The sequence below is a fragment of the Oncorhynchus gorbuscha genome, linkage group LG06 (genome assembly GCF_021184085.1).
Source record: "Oncorhynchus gorbuscha isolate QuinsamMale2020 ecotype Even-year linkage group LG06, OgorEven_v1.0, whole genome shotgun sequence".
NCBI lineage: Eukaryota > Metazoa > Chordata > Actinopteri > Salmoniformes > Salmonidae > Oncorhynchus > Oncorhynchus gorbuscha.
The window spans coordinates 65,126,373-65,151,087 of NC_060178.1; the positions used below are offsets into that span (position 1 = coordinate 65,126,373).

Genomic DNA, 24,715 nt, shown 5'->3' on the forward strand with positions numbered 1-24,715 from the left:
TTCCTCAATTTATCGATGGGAATTTGAATGCAAAGAGAAACCGTGACGAGATCCTGAGGCCCATTTTCGTGCCATTCATCCGCCACCATCACCTCATGTTTCAGCATGATAATGCAAAGCCCCATGTTGCAAGGATCTGTACACAATTCCTGGAAGCTAAAAATGTCTCAGTTCTTCCATGGCCTGCATACTCACCATACATGTCACCCATTGAGCATGTTTGGGATGCTCTGGATCGACGTGAACGGCAGCGCGTCGTAGAAAAGTACATCCTAAGCATAGTGAAGGATACACCAATAGGAATAATGGGTTATAACATGTAAATTGAGTTAAAACAGTGGTTTGGTTGTGACTTTCTGAACTTAGTGTTAGACCGATCTTTTAAAGTAATACAGAACGTATTTGTATTTCAGTTGTGGTTGGGATATACACTACCTGTCAAAAGTTTTAGAACACCTACTCATTCAAGGGTTTTTCTTTATGTTGAAAATTTTCTACATTGTAGAATCATAGTGAAGACATCACAACTATAAAATAACAAATATGGAATCATGTAGTAACCAAAAAAAGTGTTAAACAAATCAAAATATATTTAATATTTGAGATTCTTCAAAGTAGCCTTGATGACAGAGTTGAACACTCTCAAACAGCTTCATGAGGTGGTCACCTGGAATACATTTAAATTAACAGGTGTGCCTTCTTAAAAGTTCATTTGTGGAATTTATTTCATTCTTAATGCGGGGGGGGGGGGTATGCAGAAGATGGTCTATTGCCAAATAGGGCTAAGTCTATATTATGGCAAGAACAGCTCAAATAAGCAAACATAAATGACAGTCCATCATTACTTTAAGACATGGTCAGTCATTACAGAACATTTCAAGAACTTAAGTGCAGTCGCAAAAACCATCAAGTGCTATGATGAAACTGGCTCTCATGAGTACCACCACAGGAATGGAAGACCCAGAGATAACTCTAATAAACTTATCCACTGCAGCAGAGGTAACAGCCCCAGAAATTGCAGCCTAAACAAATGCTTCCCAGAGTTCAAGTAACAGACACATCTCAACATCAACTGTTCAGAGGAGATGTCATGTATTGTCATGTCTTGTCCCTGTGCTTTCTCTCCTCTTCGTTTCCCCCTGCTGGTCGTATTAGGTTTCTTTCTCTCTCTCTATCTCTCTCTCTCTCGTTCCGTTCCTGCTCCCAGCTGTTCCTCATTCTCCTAACGACCTCGTTTACTCTCTCACACCTGTCCCCTCTTTTGCCCTCTGATTAGGTCTCTATTTCTCTCTCTGTTTCTGCTTCTGTCCTTGTCGGATTCTTGTTTGCTTTGCCCTTGTTCCGTCCTGTCGTAATCTGCCTCTTCATCAGATGCTGCGTGTGAGCAGGTGTCTCTGTCCTCTACGGCCCGCGCCTACCCGAAGGGACCTGCAGTCTGTTGCCGCTAGCCTTGCAATTCTCCTCTACTACTAGAAGGGGGACACTCCCGTAATGATAGAGGATTTATGTTTTCCCTGTTTGGACATTAAAGGACTCTGTTTCTGTTAAATCGCCTTTGGGTCCTCACTCACCGGCATAACAGGAGAACGTGTGAATCAGGCCTTCATGGTGAAAATTCTGAAAGGAAACTACTACTAAAGGACACTAATAATAATAAGAGGCTTGCTTGGGCCAAGAAACACAAGCAATGGACATTAGACAGGTGGAAATTTGTCCTTTGGTCTGGAGTCCAAATTTGAGATTTTTGGTTCCAACCTCCGTGTCTTTGTGAGACGCAGTGTGGGTGAACAGATGATCTCTGCATGTGTGGTTCCCACCGTGAAGCATGGAGGAGGAGGTGTCATGGTGCTTTGGTGACACTGATTTATTTAGAATTCAAGGCACACTTAACCAGCATGGCTACCACAGCATCCTGCAGCAATACGCTATCGCATCTAGTTTGGGCTTAGTGGGACTATCATTTGTTTTTCAACAGGACAATGACTCAACACACCTCCAGGCTGTGTAAGGGCTATTTGACCAAAAAGGAGAGTGATAGAGTGCTGCATCAGTTTACCACAATCACCCGACCTCAACCAAATTGAGATGGTTTGGGATGAGTCGGATCGCAGAGTGAAGGAAAAGCAGCCAACAAGTGCTCAGCATACAGTTGAAATCGGAAGTTTACATACACCTTAGCCAAATACATTTAAACTCAGTTTCTCACAATTCCTGACATTTAATCCGAGTAAAAATTCCCTTTTTTAGGTCAGTTAGGATCACCACTTTATTTTAAGCATGTGAAATTCCAGAATAATAGAGAGAATGATTTATTTCAGCTTTTATTTATTTCATCACAATCCCAGTGGGTTAGAAGTTTACATATACTTAATGAGTGTTTGGTAGCATTGCCTTTAAATTGTTTAACTTGGGTCAAACGTTTCAGGTAGCCTTCAACAAGCCTCCCACAATAAGGTGGGTGAATTGTGGCCCATTCCTCCTGACAAAGCTGGTGTAACTGAGTCAGGTTTGTAGGCCTCCTGCAGGTCCGTGATGTCATCATGGAGGAGTGAAAGAGGACTCCAATGGCAACCTGTGAAGCTCTGGTGAAATCCATGCCCAAGAGGGTTAAGGCAGTGCTTGAAAATGATGGTGGCCACACAAAATATTGACACTTTGGGCCCAATTTGGACATTTTCACATTGGGGTGTACTCACTTTTGTTGCCAGCGGCTTAGACATTAATGGCTGTGTGTTGTCTTATTGAGGGGACAGCAAATTTACACTGTTACACAAGCTGTACACTCACTACTTTACATTTTAGCAAATTGTCATTTCTTCAGTGTTGTCACATGAAAAGATATACTAATATTTACAAAAATGTGAGGGGTGTACTCACTTTTGTAATATACTGTAGATACTTATAGGACTCGTAATAGGACTCGTTTTACTGTGGATATAGATTACTGTGGTACCCGTTTCCTCCAGCATCTTCACAAGGTCCTTTGCTGTTGTTCTGGGATTGATTTTCACTTTTCGCACCAAAGTACGTTCATCTCTAGGAAACTGAATGCGTCTCCTGAGCGGTATGGTGGCTGCATGGTCGCATGGTGTTTATAGTTGCATACTATTGTTTGTTCAGATTAGCGTGGTAACTTCAGGCATTTGGAAATTGCTCCCAAGGATGATCCAGACTTGTGGAGATCTACAAAAAAAAATCTGTGGTCTTGGATGATTTCTTTTGATTTTCCCAGGATGTCAAGCAAAGAAGCACTGAGGTTGAAGGTAGGCCTTGAAATCCATCCAGAGGTACACCTCCAATTGACTCAAATGATGTCAATTAGCCTATCAGAAGTTCTAAAGCCATGACATCCTTTTCTGGAATTTTACAAGCTGTTTAAAGGCAGTCAACTTGGTATATGTGAACTTCTGACCCACTGAAATAGTGATACAGTGCATAAGTGAAATAATCTGTCTGTAAACAAGTGTTGGAAAAATTATTTGTGTCAGGCACAAAGTAGATGTTCTAACCGACTTGCCAAAACTATAGTTTGTTAACAAGAAATGTGTGGAGTGTTTGAAAAACAAATTTTAATGACTCCAACCTAAGTGTATGTAAACTTCCGACTTCAACTGTATGTTGGAACTCCTTAAAGACTGTTGGAAAAGCATTCCAGGTGAAGCTAGTTGAGAGAATGCCAAGAGTGTCATCAAGGCAAAGGGTGGCTATTTGAAGAATCTCAAATATAAAATATATTTTGATTTGTTTAACACTTTTTTGGTTGCTACATGATTACAAATGTATTATTTCATAGTTTTATGTCTTCCCTATTATTATACAATGTATAAAATAGTACAAATAAAGAAAAACCTTTGCTTGGGTACTGTATGTGTTCTAAAAACTTTGAACGGTAGTGTATTGACCAAATTATCAGGCCTGTTTTGCATGTATTTTTCCTTCAAAATTCACCAGAAACAACCAGAAACACAGCCATTTCTTTAAAAATGCCCGTGTGTGTGTTTCTCAGTGCCCAGCACAAACCATACCTGAATCAATGTCAGTGAGCTATAACAGTTTGGCCTGGTACCCCAATTACACATTTTTTCATTACAAAACAAGGAAACAGAAATGAATGAGAAATATGTATTTACAAATATCAATTTATGGATATTTACAATGTATGATGGTTGTTACAAGAAATAAGCTTATATAGACATTACTTTTTAACATATAGTAAATTGCTTTCGTGTCTCTAACATTCACTCACTCACAGTTCTATAGAAAAATAATGTGCAGAAAGAGGTCATCTGAATGACCCGGAAGCCTGCGTCTTCGTAAGGATGAAAACATCATAGACCTACTACAAACTGCAATGTTCATGGCCTATATTAACAGCCAAATTGATCAGAAATACAGTGTAGACATAGTTAATGTTGTAAATTACTATTGTAGCTGGAAACTGCAGATTTTTAATAGAATATCTACTTTTTCTTTGCAACTCTGTCTAGAAGGCCAGCGTCCTGGAGTCGCCTCTTCACTGTTGACGTTGAGACGGGGGTTTTGTGGGTCCTATTTAATGAAGCTGCCAGTTGAGGACTTGTGAGGCGTCTATTTCTCAAACTAGATACTAATGTACTTGTCCTCTTGCGCAGTTGTGCACCGGGGCCTCCCACTCCTCTTCTGGTTAGAGCCCGTTTGCGCTGTTCTATGAAGGGAGTAGTCCACAGCGTTGTACGAGATCTTACGTTTCTTGCCAATTTCTCACATGGAATAGCCTTCATTTCTCAGAACATGAATAGACTGATGAGTTTCAGAAGAAAATCATTTGTTTCTGCCCATTTCGAGCCTGTAAGCGAACCCACAAATGTGGATGCTCCAGATACTCAACTAGTCTAAAGAAGGCCAGTTTTATTGCTTCTTTAAATCAACACAACAGTTTTCAACTGTGCTAACATAATTGCAAAATGATTTTCTAATTATTAATTAGCCTTTTAAAATGATAAACTTGGATTAAGTAACATAACGTGCCATTGGAACACAGGAGTGCTGATAATGGGCCTCTGTACGTCTATGTTGATATTCCATTAAAAATCAGCCGTTTCCAGCTACAATAGTCACTTACAACATTAACAATGTCTACACTGTATTTCTGATCAATTTTATGTTATTTTAAATGGACAAAAATGTGATTTTTCAAAAACAAGGACATTTCTATGTAACCCCAAACTTTTGAATAGTAGTGTATATTTGCACATACTCTCATTAGTGGGGTAAAAAAATATGCCGGAAAGCTTTCTAATCAGTACCTTCAAAGCATTAACTGCAACACACAACTTTCATCAACAGGTTTTGCAGCAGTATTTGGTTTGAATTACTCAGGGACAAACATCCAACCACACCTGACAGATCTGTGATGTGAGGAACATCATGGGATGTGACTCTATTGGAGACTATACGAGATCATATACATTGTGGGCATAATTTTGAGAACTGTGTGAGAAACTGGACTTTGAGAATACATCTTCAATTTACATCAGGGGTGTCAAACTCATTCAATGTTGTGCCTAGTGTCTGCAGGTTTTTATGTTTTATTTTCCATTAATACCTAGAAAACCAGGTGACTGAAGTTATTTACTAATTAGTGACCTTAATTCATCAATCAAGTACAAGGGAGGAGTGAAAACACACAGACACTCTACCTTCCTTGGAATGAGTTTGGCACGTGATTTACATCGTTGCATGATTTATGCGGGGGTCCAAGTTGCTTGAGCAGATCACAGGTTTGGCCCTGTATGAAGTAACATGGGCCAAACCACATGTATTCACATTCAAATAGCATGTATTTTTTGCAATGTAACAAAATTAGGAAAAATACTAAAATGTTAAACAATATAATATATGTAATAAGCTGATTTTGAGTTACTGTGGATGTGTAGGCTGATGTGTAGGCAGATCTACACATTCCTTTGGACACAGGAAGTCAACAGGTGGTTTATAATGCCGTCGACCACTCCCTCCCTGTCTGAATGGGGCGAACCGCAGCCACTTCTTCACCACGTCTGCAAACTGGTGATGTGTGGCCTCTTTGCCCACTGGGGTTCTTTTCAGAGCACCTACGGTGATAGAGAAGTAGTGAGTGGTTTACATTCCAAATGTCTATGGAGACTGATCTTTCTGCATCATGCATCCCTCTCTCCAACCCTAACAGTATGTGTAAGATATGATACCGGTACTTACAGAAGAGAACCCCTTGGAGGCGGGTGTTTCTGAAGCTCCTTTTCTGGCCTCGGCCCACCCAGTTGAGCTCAGAGCCCACAGCAAAAGATAGCACTGCCTGCATGAGCCTTCGCACCGCATCATCAAACGTGGCCCCACCCATTCGTGACAGGTGAGACACCTGTCATAGATAGACACATACACCATTTATAACACAATCACTTCCCATTATTTAGCATTATTATACTACAACATTAGGTAGTGTGCTTGTCACTGGTTCAAGCCTTTGCGGGTCACTCGGTCCACCTACCATTCTCTTCTGTGCTCCTGCATCCTCCAGGTGCCTCTCTGTGTCATCTAGCTGCTCCATGGTCCTCAGTGGGATGTCAATGTCTAGAGCCTCCACCTCTTCCTCTACCACCGGAAAGCTCTGGCCCTGAACCCTGGCCTGCATCTGCCTCAAAACGCCCCACTGTCTCTGCTGCTCCTCCTTAATCTCCACGAGCAGGGAGATGATTTTACGCTGGGCAGCCGTCTCTGAGGAACAGTGGATAGAAACTGATTTAGGATGACACAGGGTCAAGGTAGGGGCCAATAGAAGAAACCTATTCCCCCTCAGGAGACTGAAAAGATGTGGCATAGGTCCTCAGATCCTCAAAAGGTTCTACAGCTGCACCATCGAGAGCATCCTGATTGGTTGCATCACTGCCCGGTATGGCAACTGCTCGTCCTCCGACTGCAAGGCACTACAGCGGGCAGTGCGTACAGCCCAGTACATCAATGTGGCAAGCTTCCTGCCATATATTATATTATTATATTATTATACCAGGCAGTGTCAGAGGAAGGCCCTAAAAATAGTTAAACTCCAGCCACCCTAGTCATAGACTTCTACCCCAAGCCAAAAGACTCCTACCCCGAAGCCATAAGAAACCTGAACATTAAATCAAATGGCTACCCAGACTATTTGAATTGCCCCCCCCCCCCACCCCCTCTTTTACGCCGCCGCTACTCTGTTATTATCTATGCATAGTCACTTTAATAACTCTACCTACATGAACATATTACCAGTTACCACAACGAACCGGTGCCCTCGCACATTGCCTCTGTACCGGTACCCCCTGTATATAGTCTTGCTATTGTTAATTCACTGCTGCTCTTTAATTACTTGTTCCTTTATTTCTTATTCATATTTTTTCAACTGCATTGTTGGTTAGGGGATTGTAAGGAAGCATTTCACTGTAAGGTCTACACCTGTTGTATTCGGCGTATGTGACTAATACAATTTTATTTGATTACAGCATAGGGACTATTATTTTCAGCTGGAGACTACAAAACATGTTTTATTCTATGAAGATGTTTCTTATTTTCAAGGAAGTGTTTTTTTCTTAAGAATTGGAAGAAGAAAACAATATAATTTAAATAATTTATTGAATTGACATGTCAGTTTGTTGATTTGTCGTATTTTGTGTCACATTTTGGAACAGTGACAGGCCGAGCTGTAGTCATTTTCCCCATCAATCTAAAACAGCGAGTGAGTCTCATTGGCTACTGTAACTCTTCAGCCAATTAGAAATGTAGCCTGGGGTACTATGTTTCTCCTGAGAATCTGATTGGTCACACAATTGAGTCAATCCTGGGAATTATTGTTTTTTTCCCCGATACTTGTTACTTCCAAGAAAATACAAAACAAAGTAGGAAATTCACTTTAAAAACACAACTATAGTTAATCAAGCAAGGGTGAAACGTTACCTGCTGATGATGAGGTGCCGGGGATCGCCAACTTTTCCCCAACACTACCCGTGCTAAATGTTGCACTCAGTGACTCAACGTCAAAGTTTACATCTGTGCGTCTTGGAATATCATACTTGGGAACATCCTCCGAGCGTCTCGAGACATGTTCCGCAAGATGGTTCATTTCGTCGGACACAGCTGATAGTCTCTGTTGGAGTGTTTCTAGTGCTATGTCTGCCATGTGTTTGTTGACCAAACCTTCCATTCGTCGCTGCATCGACCAGCTAGAAGTATCTCCATTATTATGCTCCATAAATATCTCAACCTGTCGATCTTCTAAACGTGAGTTTTAACCAACAAAAACCTTTCTACAATGTCTTTACTGTCTTTCTAGGTAAACGCAAATGTTGACCTGCGTGGAAAAAAGCGGAAGTGGTTATCAAGCAGTCCACAGCCAGCGCATGATATCACGTTGCAACAACGTCACGGTAATGTTGCGAGAACATTGGGAAGGCCAGAAGAACTACAATTCCCACTGCAACAATCAACATATTTATTTCCCACGGGTTGACTGCATATTTATCTTGAACGTTTTTAGTTAATGGAAAGATGCCAATGAGCATGTATCCCGAATGTAACCATAACAGTAACATTGTAGCCCGCTGATAGAAATTGTTACATTGTAGGCTACATTTGATTTAACTAACTAACACAATGTAGTGATCATCAAGGTTCCAACATTTAAAGTATATATTTTTTTGTGCCAGCTGTGAGTGATTGGGAAACTTCAATGGAATGGTCTCTGCCTTTCAAAGTGTGTTGCACTATGCTGTTAAACATGACTGATTTGCGCCAACATCGAAGGTCATGATGTTTTGGCTGTCTGAGATGCACCTCCCCTGACTTCTACTTGTCTACATTCAGTTGCTTTCACCTTACCACTCAAACATGCCCAATATTGGGTAAACAGTTGTGTTCCCCTGCCAAAGATGATCTATTACAGGACCCTGTTCTTAGAGAGCTACTGTCCTGTAGGTTTTCACTCCAACCCTAATCTAGCCCACCTGATTCTAATAATTAGATGCTTAAGGTTAATACATTGAATCAGGTTAGTTACAACTGGGGTTGGAGCGAAAACCTACAGCAGGGTAGCTCTCCAGGAAGAGGGTTGGAGAGCCCAATCTATTATATTGACAAGATAGTCGAGTGCCAACTATAACGAGAAATATATGATCTCAAAGATGGGAGGAGGAGAGAGCAGGTGGGACCATAGAGATAGAGGACTCCTCTTTGTATCTGTGCCATTATTTTGATTGTATATTTTTTTCTCACCTTTATTTAACCAGGTAGGCTAGTTGAGAACAAGTTCTCATTTACAACTGCGACCTGGCCAAGAATAAAGCAAAGCAGTTCGTCACATACAACAACACAGAGTTACACATGCAGTAAACAAACATACGGTCAATAATTGTTTTAATTATATTTTTATTTCACCTTTATTTAACCAGGTAGGCTAGTTGAGAACAAGTTCTCATTTGCAACTGCGACCTGGCCAAGATAAAGCATAGCAGTGTGAACAGACAACACAGAGTTACACATGGAGTAATCAATTAACAAGTCAATAACACAGTAGAAAAAAAGGGGAGTCTATATACAATGTGTGCAAAAGGCATGAGGAGGTAGGCGAATAATTACAATATTGCAGATTAACACTGGAGTGATAAATGATCAGATGATCATGTACAGGTAGAGATATTGGTGTGCAAAAGAGCAGAAAAGTAAATAAATAAAAACTGTGGGGATGAGGTAGGTGAAAATGGGTGGGCTATTTACCAACAGGTTATGTACAGCTGCAGCGATCGGTTAGCTGCTCAGATAGCTGATGTTTGAAGTTGGTGAGGGAGATAAAAGTCTCCAACTTCAGCGATTTTTGCAATTCGTTCCAGTCACAGGCAGCAGAGTACTGGAACGAAAGGCGGCCGAATGAGGTGTTGGCTTTAGGGATGATCAGTGAGATACACCTGCTGGAGCGCGTGCTACGGATGGGTGTAGCCATCATGACCAGTGAACTGAGATAAGACAGAGCTTTACCTAGCATGGCCTTGTAGATGACCTGGAGCCAGTGGGTCTGGCGACGAATATGTAGCGAGGGCCAGCCGACTAGAGCATACAAGTCGCAGTGGTGGGTAGTATAAGGTGCTTTAGTGACAAAACGGATGGCACTGTGATAAACTGCATCCAGTTTGCTGAGTAGAGTGTTGGAAGCGATTTTGTAGATGACATAGCCGAAGTCGAGGATCGGTAGGATAGTCAGTTTTACTAGGGTAAGCTTGGCAGCGTGAGTGAAGGAGGCTTTGTTGCGGAATAGAAAGCCGACTCTTGATTTGATTTTCGATTGGAGATGTTTGATATGGGTCTGGAAGGAGAGTTTGAAGTCTAGCCAGATACCTAGGTACTTATAGGTGTCCACATATTCAAGGTCGGAACCATCCAGTGTGGTGATGCTAGTCGGGCATGCGGGTGCAGGCAGCGATCGGTTGAAAAGCATGCATTTGGTTTTACTAGCGTTTAAGAGCAGTTGGAGGCCACGGAAGGAGTGTTGTATGGCATTGAAGCTCGTTTGGAGGTTAGATAGCACAGTGTCCTATGATGGGCCGAAAGTATATAGAATGGTGTCGTCTGCGTAGAGGTGGATCAGGGAATCGCCCGCAGCAAGACCAACATCATTGATATATACAGAGAAAAGAGTTGGCCCGAGAATTGAACACTGTGGCACCCCCATAGAGACTGCCAGAGGACCGGACAGCATGCCCTCCGATTTGACATACTGAACTCTGTCTGCAAAGTAATTGTTGAACCAGGCAAGGCAGTCATCCGAAAAACCGAGGCTACTGAGTCTGCCGATAAGAATCTGGTGATTGACAGAGTCGAAAGCCTTGGCAAGGTCGATGAAGACGGCTGCACAGTACTGTCTTTTATCGATGGCGGTTATGATGTCGTTTAGTACCTTGAGTGTGGCTGAGGTGCACCCGTGACCGGCTCGGAAACCAGATTGCATAGCGGAGAAGGTACGGTGGGATTCGAGATGGTCAGTGACCTGTTTGTTGACTTGGCTTTCGAAGACCTTAGATAGGCAGGGCAGAATGGATATAGGTCTGTAACAGTTTGGGTCCAGGGTGTCTCCCCCTTTGAAGAGGGGGATGACTGCAGCAGCTTTCCAATCCTTGGGGATCTCAGACGATATGAAAGAGAGGTTGAACAGGCTGGTAATAGGGGTTGCGACAATGGCGGCGGATAGTTTCAGAAATAGAGGGTCCAGATTGTCAAGCCCAGCTGATTTATACGGGTCCAGGTTTTGCAGCTCTTTCAGAACATCTGTTGTCTGGATTTGGGTAAAGGAGAACCTGGAGAGGCTTGGGCGAGGAGCTGCGGGGGGGGGGGCGGAGCTGTTGGCCGAGGTAGGAGTAGCCAGGCGGAAGGCATGGCCAGCCGTTGAGAAATGCTTGTTGAAGTTTTCGATAATCATGGATTTGTCGGTGGTGACCGTGTTCCCTAGCCTCAGTGCAGTGGGCAGCTGGGAGGAGGTGCTCTTGTTCTCCATGGACTTCACAGTGTCCCAGAACTTTTTTGGAGTTGGAGCTACAGGATGCAAACTTCTGCCTGAAGAAGCTGGCCTTAGCTTTCCTGACTGACTGCGTGTATTGGTTCCTGACTTCCCTGAATCCTCCTCCCCCTCCCCCCCCTCCTCCCTCTCTGCAGATGACTTCGTCAACCATTTTGAAAAGAAGATCGACGACATCCGATCCTCGTTTGCTAAGTCAAACAACACCGCTGGTTCTGCTCACACTGCCCTACCCTGTGCTCTGACCTCTTTCTCCCTCTCTCTCCAGATGAAATCTCGCGTCTTGTGACGGCCGGCCGCCCAACAACCTGCCCGCTCGACCCTATCCCCTCCTCTCTTCTCCAGACCATTTCCGGAGACCTTCTCCCTTACCTCACCTCGCTCATCAACTTATCCCTGACCGCTGGCTACGTCCCTTCCGTCTTCAAGAGAGCGAGAGTTGCACCCCTTCTGAAAAAACCTACACTCGATCCCTCCGATGTCAACAACTACAGACCAGTATCCCTTCTTTCTTTTCTCTCCAAAACTCTTGAACGTGCCGTCCTTGGTCAGCTCTCCCGCTATCTCTCTCAGAATGACCTTCTTGATCCAAATCAGTCAGGTTTCAAGACTAGTCATTCAACTGAGACTGCTCTTCTCTGTATCACGGAGGCGCTCCGCACCGCTAAAGCTAACTCTCTCTCCTCTGCTCTCATCCTTCTAGACCTATCGGCTGCCTTCGATACTGTGAACCATCAGATCTTCCTCTTCACCCTCTCCGAGTTGGGCATCTCCGGCGCGGCCCACGCTGGATTGCGTCCTACCTGACAGGTCGCTCCTACCAGGTGGCGTGGCGAGAATCTGTCTCCTCACCACGCGCTCTCACCACTGGTGTCCCCCAGGGCTCTGTTCTAGGCCCTCTCCTATTCTCGCTATACACCAAGTCACTTGGCTCTGTCATAACCTCACATGGTCTCTCCTATCATTGCTATGCAGACGACACACAATTAATCTTCTCCTTTCCCCCTTCTGATGACCAGGTGGCGAATCGCATCTCTGCATGTCTGGCAGACATATCAGTGTGGATGACGGATCACCACCTCAAGCTGAACTTCGGCAAGACGGAGCTGCTCTTCCTCCCGGGGAAGGACTGCCCGTTCCATGATCTCGCCATCACGGTTGACAACTCCATTGTGTCCTCCTCCCAGAGCGCTAAGAACCTTGGCGTGATCCTGGACAACAAACTGTCGTTCTCAACTAACATCAAGGCGGTGGCCCGTTCCTGTAGGTTCATGCTCTACAACATCCGCAGAGTACGACCCTGCCTCACACAGGAAGCAGCGGCGCAGGTCCTAATCCAGGCACTTGTCATCTCCCGTCTGGATTACTGCAACTCGCTGTTGGCTGGGCTCCCTGCCTGTGCCATTAAACCCCTACAACTCATCCAGAACGCTGCAGCCCGTCTAGTGTTCAACCTTCCCAAGTTCTCTCACGTCACCCCGCTCCTCCGCTCTCTCCACTGGCTTCCAGTTGAAGCTCGCATCCGCTACAAGACCATGGTGCTTGCCTACGGAGCTGTGAGGGGAACGGCACCTCAGTACCTCCAGGCTCTGATCAGGCCCTACACCCAAATAAGGGCACTGCGTTCATCCACCTCTGGCCTGCTCGCCTCCCTACCACTGAGGAAGTACAGTTCCCGCTCAGCTCAGCTCAGCTTCTGATGACCAGGTGGCGAATCGCATCTCTGCATGTCTGGCAGACATATCAGTGTGGATGACGGATCACCACCTCAAGCTGAACTTCGGCAAGACGGAGCTGCTCTTCCTCCCGGGGAAGGACTGCCCGTTCCATGATCTCGCCATCACGGTTGACAACTCCATTGTGTCCTCCTCCCAGAGCGCTAAGAACCTTGGCGTGATCCTGGACAACAAACTGTCGTTCTCAACTAACATCAAGGCGGTGGCCCGTTCCTGTAGGTTCATGCTCTACAACATCCGCAGAGTACGACCCTGCCTCACACAGGAAGCGGCGCAGGTCCTAATCCAGGCACTTGTCATCTCCCGTCTGGATTACTGCAACTCGCTGTTGGCTGGGCTCCCTGCCTGTGCCATTAAACCCCTACAACTCATCCAGAACGCCGCAGCCCGTCTAGTGTTCAACCTTCCCAAGTTCTCTCACGTCACCCCGCTCCTCCGCTCTCTCCACTGGCTTCCAGTTGAAGCTCGCATCCGCTACAAGACCATGGTGCTTGCCTACGGAGCTGTGAGGGGAACGGCACCTCAGTACCTCCAGGCTCTGATCAGGCCCTACACCCAAATAAGGGCACTGCGTTCATCCACCTCTGGCCTGCTCGCCTCCCTACCACTGAGGAAGTACAGTTCCCGCTCAGCTCAGTCAAAACTGTTCGCTGCTCTGGCTCCCCAATGGTGGAACAAACTCCCTCACGACACCAGGACAGCGGAGTCAATCAAATCAAATCAAATCAAATCAAATCAAATCAAATTTATTTATATAGCCCTTCGTACATCAGCTGATATCTCAAAGTGCTGTACAGAAACCCAGCCTAAAACCCCAAACAGCAAACAATGCAGGTGTAAAAGCACGGTGGCTAGGAAAAACTCCCTAGAAAGGCCAAAACCTAGGAAGAAACCTAGAGAGGAACCGGGCTATGTGGGGTGGCCAGTCCTCTTCTGGCTGTGCCGGGTAGAGATTATAACAGAACATGACCAAGATGTTCAAATGTTCATAAATGACCAGCATGGTCAAATAATAATAAGGCAGAACAGTTGAAACTGGAGCAGCAGCACAGTCAGATGGACTGGGGACAGCAAGGAGCCATCATGTCAGGTAGTCCTGGGGCACGGTCCTAGGGCTCAGGTCCTCCGAGAGAGAGAAAGAAAGAGAGAATTAGAGAGAGCATATGTGGGGTGGCCAGTCCTCTTCTGGCTGTGCCAGGTGGAGATTATAACAGAACGTGGCCAAGATGTTCAAATGTTCATAAATGACCAGCATGGTTGAATAATAGTAAGGCAGAACAGTTGAAACTGGAGCAGGAGCATGGCCAGGTGGACTGGGGACAGCAAGGAGTCCTCATGTCAGGTAGTCCTGGGACATGGTCCTAGGGCCCAGGCCAGTTGAAACTGGAGCAGCAGCATGGCCAGGTGGACTGGGGACAGCAAGGAGTCATCATGTCAGGTAGTCCTGGGGCATGGTTCTAGGGCTCAGGTCCTCCGAGAGAGAGAAAGAAAGAGAGAAGGAGAGAATTAGAGAACGCACACTTAGATTTACACAGGACACCGAATAGGACAGGAGAAGTACTCCAGATAAACAAACTGACCCCAGCCCCCCGACACATAAACTACTGCAGCATAAATACTGGAGGCTGAGACAGGAGGGGTCAGGAGACACTGTGGCCCCATCCGAGGACACCCCGGACAGGGCCAAACAGGAAGGATATAACCCCACCCACTTTGCCAAAGCACAGCCCCCACACCACTAGAGGGAAATCTTCAACCACCAACTTACCATCCTGAGACAAGGCCGAGTATAGCCCACAAAGATCTCCGACACGGTACAACCCAAGGGGTGGGGGAACCCAGACAGGCCGACCACAACAGTGAATCAACCCACCCAGGTGACGCATCCCCCCCCCAGGGACGGCACGAGAGAGCCCCAGCAAGCCAGTGACTCAGCCCCGTAACAGGGTTAGAGGCAGAGAATCCCAGTGGAAAAAGGGGAACCGGCCAGGCAGAGACAGCAAGGGCGGTTCGTTGCTCCAGAGCCTTTCCGTTCACCTTCCCACTCCTGGGCCAGACTACACTCAATCATATGACCCACTGAAGAGATGAGTCTTCAGTAAAGACTTAAAGGTTGAGACCGAGTTTGCGTCTCTGACATGGGTAGGCAGACCGTTCCATAAAAATGGAGCTCTATAGGAGAAAGCCCTGCCTCCAGCTGTTTGCTTAGAAATTCTAGGGACAATTAGGAGGCCTGCGTCTTGTGACCGTAGCGTACGTATAGGTATGTACGGCAGGACCAAATCAGAGAGGTAGGTAGGAGCAAGCCCATGTAATGCTTTGTAGGTTAGCAGTAAAACCTTGAAATCAGCCCTTGCTTTGACAGGAAGCCAGTGTAGAGAGGCTAGCACTGGAGTAATATGATCAAATTTTTTGGTTCTAGTCAGGATTCTAGCAGCCGTATTTAGCACTAACTGAAGTTTATTTAGTGCTTTATCCGGGTAGCCGGAAAATAGAGCATTGCAGTAGTCTAACCTAGAAGTGACAAAAGCATGGATTAATTTTTCTGCATCATTTTTGGACAGAAAGTTTCTGATTTTTGCAATGTTACGTAGATGGAAAAAAGCTGTCCTCGAAATGGTCTTGATATGTTCTTCAAAAGAGAGATCAGGGTCCAGAGTAACGCCGAGGTCCTTCACAGTTTTATTTGAGACGACTGTACAACCATTAAGATTAATTGTCAGATTCAACAGAAGATCTCTTTGTTTCTTGGGACCTAGAACAAGCATCTCTGTTTTGTCCGAGTTTAATAGTAGAAAGTTTGCAGCCATCCACTTCCTTATGTCTGAAACACATGCTTCTAGCGAGGGCAATTTTGGTGCTTCACCATGTTTCATTGAAATGTACAGCTGTGTGTCATCCGCATAGCAGTGAAAGTTTACACCACCTTCCGGAGACACCTGAAACCCCACCTCTTTAAGGAATACCTAGGATAGGATAAAGTAATCCTTCTCACCCCCCCCCCCCTTAAAATATTTAGATGCACTATTGTAAAGTGGTTGTTCCACTGGATGTCATAAGGTGAATGCACCAATTTGTAAGTCGCTCTGGATAAGAGCGTCTGCTAAATGACTTAAATGTTAAATGTTAGTTGCATATCGCGGGGACTGTTCGATGCTATTGCAGTCCGCCACAGGATGTTTTTGTGCTGGTCGAGGGCAGTCAGGTCTGGAGTGAACCAAGGGCTGTATCTGTTCTTAGTTCTGCATTTTTTGAACGGAGCATGCTTATCTAAAATGGTGAGGAAGTTACTCTTAAAGAATGACCAGGCATCCTCAACTGACGGGATGAGGTCAATGTCCTTCCAGGATACCCGGGCCAGGTCGATTAGAAAGGCCTGCTCACAGAAGTGTTTTAGGGAACGTTTGACAGTGATGAGGGGTGGTCATTTGACTGCGGCACCGTAGCGGATACAGGCAATGAGGCAGTGGTCGCTGAGATCCTGGTTGAAGACAGCGGAGGTGTATTTGGAGGGCCAGTTGGTCAGGATGACGTCTATGAGGGTGCCCTTGCTTACAGAGTTAGGGTTGTACCTGGTGGGTTCCTTGATGATTTGTGTGAGATTGAGGGCATCAAGCTTAGATTGTAGGACTGCCGGGGTGTTAAGCATATCCCAGTTTAGGTCACCTAACAGAACAAACTCTGAAGCTAGATGGGGGGCAATCAATTCACAAATAGTGTCCAGGGCACAGCTGGGAGCTGAGGGGGGTCGGTAGCAGGCGGCAACAGTGAGAGACTTATTTCTGGAGAGAGTAATTTTCAGAATTAGTAGTTCGAACTGTTTGGGTATGGACCTGGAAAGTATGACATTACTTTGCAGGCTATCTCTGCAGTAGACCGCAACTCCTCCCCCTTTGGCAGTTCTATCTTGACGGAAGATGTTATAGCTGGGTATGGAAATCTCTGAATTTTTGGTGGCCTTCCTGAGCCAGGATTCAGACACGGCAAGGACATCAGGGTTAGCAGAGTGTGCTAAAGCAGTGAGTAAAACAAACTTAGGGAGGAGGCTTCTGATGTTGACATGCATGAAACCAAGGCTTTTTCGATCACAGAAGTCAACAAATGAGGGTGCCTGGGGACATGCAGGGCCTGGGTTTACCTCCACATCACCTGCGGAACAGAGAAGGAGTAGTATGAGGGTGCGGCTAAAGTCTATCAAAACTGGTCGCCTAGAGCGTTGGGGACAGAGAATAAGAGGAGCAGGTTTCTGGGCATGGTAGAATATATTCAGGGCATAATGCGCAGACAGGGGTATGGTGGGGTGCGGGTACGGCGGAGGTAAGCCCAGGCACTGGGTGATGATGAGAGAGGTTTTATCTCTGGACATGCTGGTTGTAATGGGTGAGGTCACCGCATATGTGGTAGGTGGGACAAAGGAGGTATCAGGGGTATGAGGAGTGGGACTAGGGGCTCCATTGTGAACAAAAACAAAGATAACTAACCTGAGCAACAGTATACAAGGCATATTGACATTTGAGAGAGACATAAAGCGAGGCATACAGTAATCACAGGTGTTGAATTGCGAAAGCTAGCTAAAACAGTGGGTGAGACAACAGCTAATCAGCTAGCATAACAACAGCAGGTAAAATGGCATTGACAAGGCAACGGGGCCGACAGATAAAACAAACAAGCAGAATGGAGTACCGTGATTAATGGACAGTCCAGCGTGCATCAGCTATGTACCCAAGTGATCAGAGTCCAGGGGCAGCGGTGGATGGGGCAGGGGGGCTGGACTGGCGAGTGTTATCCAGGTTAAAAAAAAACTAACAATGACTAAATAGCTTGTAGCTAGTTAGCTGGTTAGCTTCTGGAGGTTCTTGAGTGTGTTCTAAAAATTAAAAATAATAGCGATTCCGTATCACATTGGGTGAGGCAGGTTTCCGGAAGGTATAAACAAATTTTTAAAATCGGGAAGAGATAGAAAGTACATATGGGCCACTGCGATGCAGACGGTTAGCAGGCCTGTGCTAACAAGCTAACAGATTAGCAGGCCGGGGTAAACAAGGTAGTAGTTAGCGGACCTGGGCTAAACAAGCTAGCAGTTAGCATGCCGAATTAGCAAGCAAGGAGATGGCTAGAGAGTTAGCCTTTGGAGGACGTCACGATGGGGTGAGTCTGTTTATTCCTCTTCATGCAGTGACATCGATAGACCGGTCGTGGATCCGGGTATAGAAGCCCAGGAGTATGCTAGGAACACAGGAGCTCTGGCCGGGCTAGCTTCAAGCTACGTGGGTGGAAACGCTAGCCAGGAGTAATCAACCAGGGTTGCGGTTTAGCTCGATAGCTAGTTGTGAAGATCCAGCTGAAAAAAATGTTCCGTTTGCGGAGGGAATCCGGGGATAAAAAGATAAATAGGTCCGTTATGCTCTGGTTAGCGTCGCGTTGTTCGAACTGGCGAGAGCTTTCCGAGCTAAAGGTTAGCTGATGACCGGTTAGCTGAAGACCGCTAGCATAGCTGGTGGTTTGCTGGCTAGCTTCAGTTGAGGGGTTCCGGTTCTGAAGTAAATATAAATACTTTAGGAGAAGTAGCTAGATTGGGTGAGGCGGATTGCAGGAGAGTATTTGGAAAGCTTAGGTTTAGCAAAATGTTTTTAAAGATATGCGAAGAAAAATATCTAAAACGAAAAAGAGACTATATTTACAGATATTTACAGAGAGACGATACCACAGGACGACTTACTGCTACGCCATCTTGGACAAAATCAGAATAAAAAGTATATTTACAGTGTGTGCAAATGAGGTAAGATAAGGGATGTAAAGCAATAAATAGGCCATGGTGGCGAAGTAATTACAATATACTAATTAAACACTGGAGTTATTGATGTGCAGAAGATGAATGTGCAAGTAGAGATACTGGGGTGCAAAGGAGCGAGATAAATAAACACAGTATGGGGATGAGGTAGTTGGTAGTTGGATGGGCTATGTACAGGTGCTGTGAGCTGCTCTGACAGCTGGTGCTTAAAGCTAGTGAGGGAGATATGAGTCTCCAGCTTCAGTGATTTTTGCAGTTTCTTCCAGTCATTAGCAGCAGGGAACTGGAAGGAAAGCCGGCCAAAGGAGGAATTGGCTTTGGGGATGACCTGCTGCTTAGTGAGATACACCTGCTGGACCGGGTACTACGGGTGGGTGCTGCTATGGTGACCAGTGAGCTGAGATAATCCTGGGCTTTACCTAGCAGAGACTTGTAGATGACCTGAAGCCAGTGGGTTTGGCGATGAGTATGAAGCGAGGGCCAGCCAACGAGAGCATACAGGTCACAATGGTGGGGAGTATATGTGGCTTTGGTGACAAAACGGATGGCACTGTGATAGACTGCATCCAATTTGTTGAGTGCAGTGTTGGTGGCTATTTTGTAAATGACATCGCCGAGGATCGATAGGATGGTCAGTTTTACAAGGGTATGTTTGGCAGCATGAGTGAATGATGCTTTGTTGCTAAATAGAAAGCCTATTCTAGATTTAATTTTGGATTGGAGATGCTTAATGTGAGTCTGGAAGGAGAATTTACAGTCTAACCAGACACGTAGGTATTTGTAGTTGTCCACGTATTCAAAGTGAGAACCGTCCAGAGTAGTGATGCTGGATGGGCGGGGCAGCGATCGGTTGAAGAGCATGCATTTAGTTTTACTTGCATTTAAGAGCAGTTGGAGGCACCGGAAGGAGAGTTGTATGGCATTGAAGCTCGTCTGGAGGTTAGTTAACACAGTGTCCAAAAGAAGGGCCAGAAGTATACAAAATGGTGTTGTCTGCGTAGAGGTGGATCAGAGAATCACCAGCAGCAAGAGCGACATCATTGATGTATACAGAGAAGAGAGTCGGCCCGAGAATTGAACCCTGTGGCACCCCCATATCGACTGCCAGAGGTCCAGACAACAGGCCCTCCGATTTGACACACTGAACTCTATCAGAGAAGTAGTTGTTGAACCAGGCGGGGCAGTCATTTGAGAAACCAAGGCTGTTTAGTCAGCCGATAAGAATGTGGTGATTGACAGAGTCGAAAGTCTTGGCCAGGTCGATGAATATGGCTGCACAGTAATGTCTCTTATCGATGGCGGTTATGATATCGTTTAGGACCTTGACCATGGCTGAGGTACACCCATGACCAGCTCTGAAACCAGATTGCATGCGTCTGTGACAGCATGGGTAGAGCCATTGAGGCTACAACCCATAGGAATACCCACCGAGTTGACTACTTTAAAATGGCGGAAGCATGGTGGAAGCCCTCTGGCGCTACCAATACTAAAACGGCCTTTTTGCCACTAGTAGCCACTTGTTCTCTATGGCTACGAACCCAGCGTGAATTGTCAGGAATTCACCCTCGTTGCCTCGCCTCGTACAAAGAGGAAGAAGCTAAGCGAGTGGGATAACTGAGCCCAAAATCAGTTTTCTCCTGAATGTGGCATCTTTTTTTCGCTCACCAACCGAGGAGTTTTTATACTGAGGTCAATGAGAGAGTGTCGAATTTGGTTAACAAAAAATTGAATGGCTTATTTGCTACGTGTGGTTTATTTGATCGACTATAAGTTTCATAATGCTCAGGTTGTTACGAGTGTACTGATATACGTAGGACATGTGACATCCCGGCAATTTTGAGAAAAACCACCATTGGCTTGAATGGTCCCACCTGATCTTGCCTCCTCCGGACTTTGAATAAATTTATTTCCATTGTTAGAGCGGCCACTTGAATATCTGGTCAATATAATGGATCATCTGTGCCCTGCCTGAGCAGGGGAAGAGGCGAAGCGAGGAAAATTATTCTGCGTGAGATGAGCAAACCAACTAGTGATTTTTTTTGTATGGAGGTCAATGAGAGCAGGTCAACGTATGTGGGGCTTATTTGATCAAGTTAATGTTTAGGCTGTTTTAATCATTTTCGGATATACAGCACCAGTCAACAGTTTGGACCTACCTACTCCTTCAAGGTTTTTATTTTATTTTAAACTATTTTCTACATTGTAGAATGAGAGTGAAGACATCAAAACTATGAAATAACACACATGGAAACGTGTAGTAACCAAAAAAGTGTTAAACAAATCAAAATATATTTTATATTCTTCAAAGTAGCCACCCTTTGCCTTGATGACAGCTTTGCACACTCTTGGCATTCGCTCAACCAGCTTCACCTGTAATTATTTTCCAAGAGTCTTGAAGGAGTTTCCATATATGCTGAGCACTTGTTGGGTGCTTTTCTTTCACTCTGCGTTCCAACTCATCCCAAACCATCTCAATTGGGTTGAGTTTGGGTGCAGCACTCCATCTGGGTTGAAGTCGGGTGCAGCACTCCATCACTCTCCTTCTTGGTCAAATAGCCCTTACACAGCCTGGAGGTGTGTTGGGTCATTGTCCTCTTGAAAAACACTAAGCTGAAACCGACAAGAGAAAGATGGCGGCAGGGTTGAAAGAACAAGGAAAAACACTGAGAAGATGTTAGGTGTCAAGTAGAGGTCTTCACAGGTCTTGGACCGCTATCCTTCTGTAGCTCAGTTGGTAGAGCATGGCGCTTGTAACGCCAGGGTAGTGGGTTCGATCCCCGGGACCACCCATACGTAGAATGTATGCACACATGACTGTAAGTCGCTTTGGATAAAAGCGTCTGCTAAATGGCATATATTATTATTATTATTATAAAGCACAAGAGGAGAGAGAGAGGTGCAGCTCTTGCAGACTGGGGAAGGGACATACTGTGAGGGAGTGACACAGTGAGCAGGAAGGAGGGACTGAGAACAGGGAGACAGAAGCCAACTTGTGCTATAGTAGACTAATAGCTGCCATAGCTAGGTTATTTATCATCAAATTTGATTACGTAGTACCTGTCTTGACTGCATCAAACGGAGAGAAGCTAGTTAGCTAAGTTAACTTGCAGTGCATGCGCTTTCTCATCCTGCAGTTACAAATAACAACAACTCCATTCAGAATATTCAGTTGACTGTTGGTTGTTGTAGCCTATCCTTCTCCTTCAACTTTTAATACTTTTAATACCATCTTCCATTGATTAGATATCTCCTAACTTTTGCCACACATGGAGCGATACTCAATGGCTGTAGCCTATTGCTTTGAAAACGTATCATTGGCCAACAGCAAGCTACAGTTGAAGTCGGAAGTTTACATGCACTTAGGTTGGAGTCATTAAAACTTGTTTTTCAACCACTCCACTAATTTCTTGTTTACAAACTATAGTTTTGGGAAGTCGGTTAGGACATCTACTTTGTGCATGACACAAGTAATTATTCCAACAATTGTTAACAGATTATTTCACTTATAATTCACTGTATCACAATTCCAGTGGGTCATATGTTTACATACACTAAATTGACTGTGCCTTTAAACAGCTTGGAAAATTCCAGAAAATGATGTCATGGCTTTAGAACTTCTGATAGGCTAATTGACATCATTTGAGTCAATTGGAGGTGTACCTGTGGATGTATTTCAAGACCTACTTTCAAACTCAGTGCCTCTTTGCTTGACATCATGGGAAAATCAAAAGAAATCAGCCAAGACCTCAGAATTTTTTTTGTAGACTTCCACAAGTCTAGTTCATCCTTGGGAGCAATTTCCAAACGCCTGAAGGTACCACTTTCATCTGTACAAACAATAGTATGCAACTATAAACACCATAGAACCACACAGCTGTCATGCCGCTCAGGAAGGAGACGCATTCTGTCTCATAGAGATGAACGTACTTTGGTGCGAAAATTGCTAATCAATCCCAGAACAACAGCAAAGGACCTTGTGAAGATGCTGGAGGAAACGGGTACCACAGTAATCTATATCCACAGTAAAACGAGTCCTATATCGACATAACCTGAAAGGCCGCTCAGGTAGGAAGAAACCACTGCTGCAAAACCGCCATAAAAAAGCCAGACTACAGTTTGCAACTGCACATGGGTTAAATATCGTACGTTTTAGAGAAATGTCCTCTGGTCTGCTGAAACAAAAATAGAACTGTTTGGCCATAATGACCATCAATATGTTTGGAGGTAAAAGGGGGAGGCTTACAAGCCGAAGAACACCATCCCAACCGTGAAGCACGTGGGTGGCAGCATCATGTTGTGGGGGTGCTTTGCTGCAGGAGGGACTGGTGCACTTCACAAAATAGATGGCAACATGAGGCAAGGAAAATTACGTGGATATATTGAAGCAACATCTCAAGATGTCAGTCAGGAAGTTAAAGCTTGGTTGCAAATGGGTCTTCCAAATGGACAATGACCCCAAGCATACTTCCAAAGTTGTTGCAAAATGGCTTAAGGACAACAATGTCAAGGTGTTGGAGTGGCAATCACAAAGTCCTGCACTCAATCCTATAGAACATTTGTGGGCAGAACTGAAAAAGCATGTGTGAGCAAGGAGGCCTACAAACCTGACTCAGTTACACCAGCTTTGTCAGGAGGAATGGGCCAAAATTCACCCACCTTATTGTGGGAAGGTTGTGGAAGGCTACCCGAAACGTTTGACCCAAGTTAAACAATTTAAAGGCAATGCTACCAAATACTAATTGAGTGTATGTAAACATCTGACCCACTGGGAATGTGATGAAAGCAATAAAAGCTGAAAGAAATCATTATCTCAACTATCATTCTGACATTTCACATTCTTAAAATAAAGTGGTGATCCTAACTGACCTAAGACAGGGAATTTTTACTCTGATTAAATGTCAAGAATTGTGAAAAACTGACTTAAAATGTATTTGGCTAAGGTGTGTGTAAACTTCCGACTTCTACTGTACATGCTCAACTCTTGTGATAATTTAAGCTGCTGCTCTTGCTTATCAAATTTCTCTCGTTGCTGCAACATCACGTTCAGATCTGTACGGGTCCTTCCAGACAAGTCAGTTAGAATTTCACATACCTGAGACCCGTAACAACCCGTAACAATCAGATCCGACCCAGACCTGTGACATTTTTTAGATCTCGACCCGATGGGTATTTGGGTAGAGGTAGATAGATCTCTGAAGATCTCTAGTATCAATTATAAAATTGGAAAACTGTACTTCAGTAGCTCAGAACATGAAACTGATTTTAGAGAGAGAGAGAGAGAGAGAGGAGATTCGGAGCAGCATGGTGTAGAGTTTGATGTGTCTGTGAAGAGCGGGAAGAAGGAAATTATGACAAAGATGATTCTGGCCCAGTGGGAGTGTGATTTTTTTGTTGTCGTTGGAGAGAATGGATTGCCTTCTGGCTGATTCATATTTGGTGTCAGGTTGGATGGAGAAGAGTTTGGTGACTGTTGAGTTGGTGAAAGTAACTTGAAGTGAACTCGTGATGAGCAGCCACTCCACACCATGTGCCTTGGGACATGAACTGTGACTTGCTTTGCTGTTCGGATTAGGGCGCTGTTGAAAGGAGTGATAACTGGGGTTGCATTGTGTTGAGGAGGATCAACTAAAATGAAAGATT

The 24,715-nt window shown here is 44.9% G+C and overlaps 1 protein-coding gene across 1 annotated transcript; it reads right to left on the reverse strand.

The window, feature by feature from the left end:
- Positions 1–5,090: 5,090 nt before the first annotated feature.
- On the reverse strand, positions 5,091–8,377 carry LOC124037219. Its single transcript, XM_046351886.1, has 4 exons — positions 7,945–8,377; positions 6,506–6,732; positions 6,217–6,376; positions 5,091–6,092 (listed from the first exon to the last, which is right to left on the reverse strand). The coding sequence occupies exons 1-4, from the start codon at positions 8,237–8,239 to the stop codon at positions 5,899–5,901; spliced, it is 876 nt and encodes a 291-aa protein (XP_046207842.1). The 5' UTR covers positions 8,240–8,377; the 3' UTR covers positions 5,091–5,898.
- Between the last annotated feature and the right edge of the window lie 16,338 nt (positions 8,378–24,715).

Excerpts from the sequence above, each read along its gene's own strand:
- LOC124037219 (XM_046351886.1), bottom strand. The coding sequence starts at position 8,239 with ATGGAGCATAATAATGGAGATACTTCTAGCTGGTCGATGCAGCGACGA. Across the intron at positions 6,377-6,505 it reads CAGGAGCACAGAAGAGAATG|GTGTCTCACCTGTCACGAAT; the intron begins GTAGGTGGACCG and ends TATCTATGACAG. Across the intron at positions 6,093-6,216 it reads CCTCCAAGGGGTTCTCTTCT|GTGCTCTGAAAAGAACCCCA; the intron begins GTAAGTACCGGT and ends CTATCACCGTAG.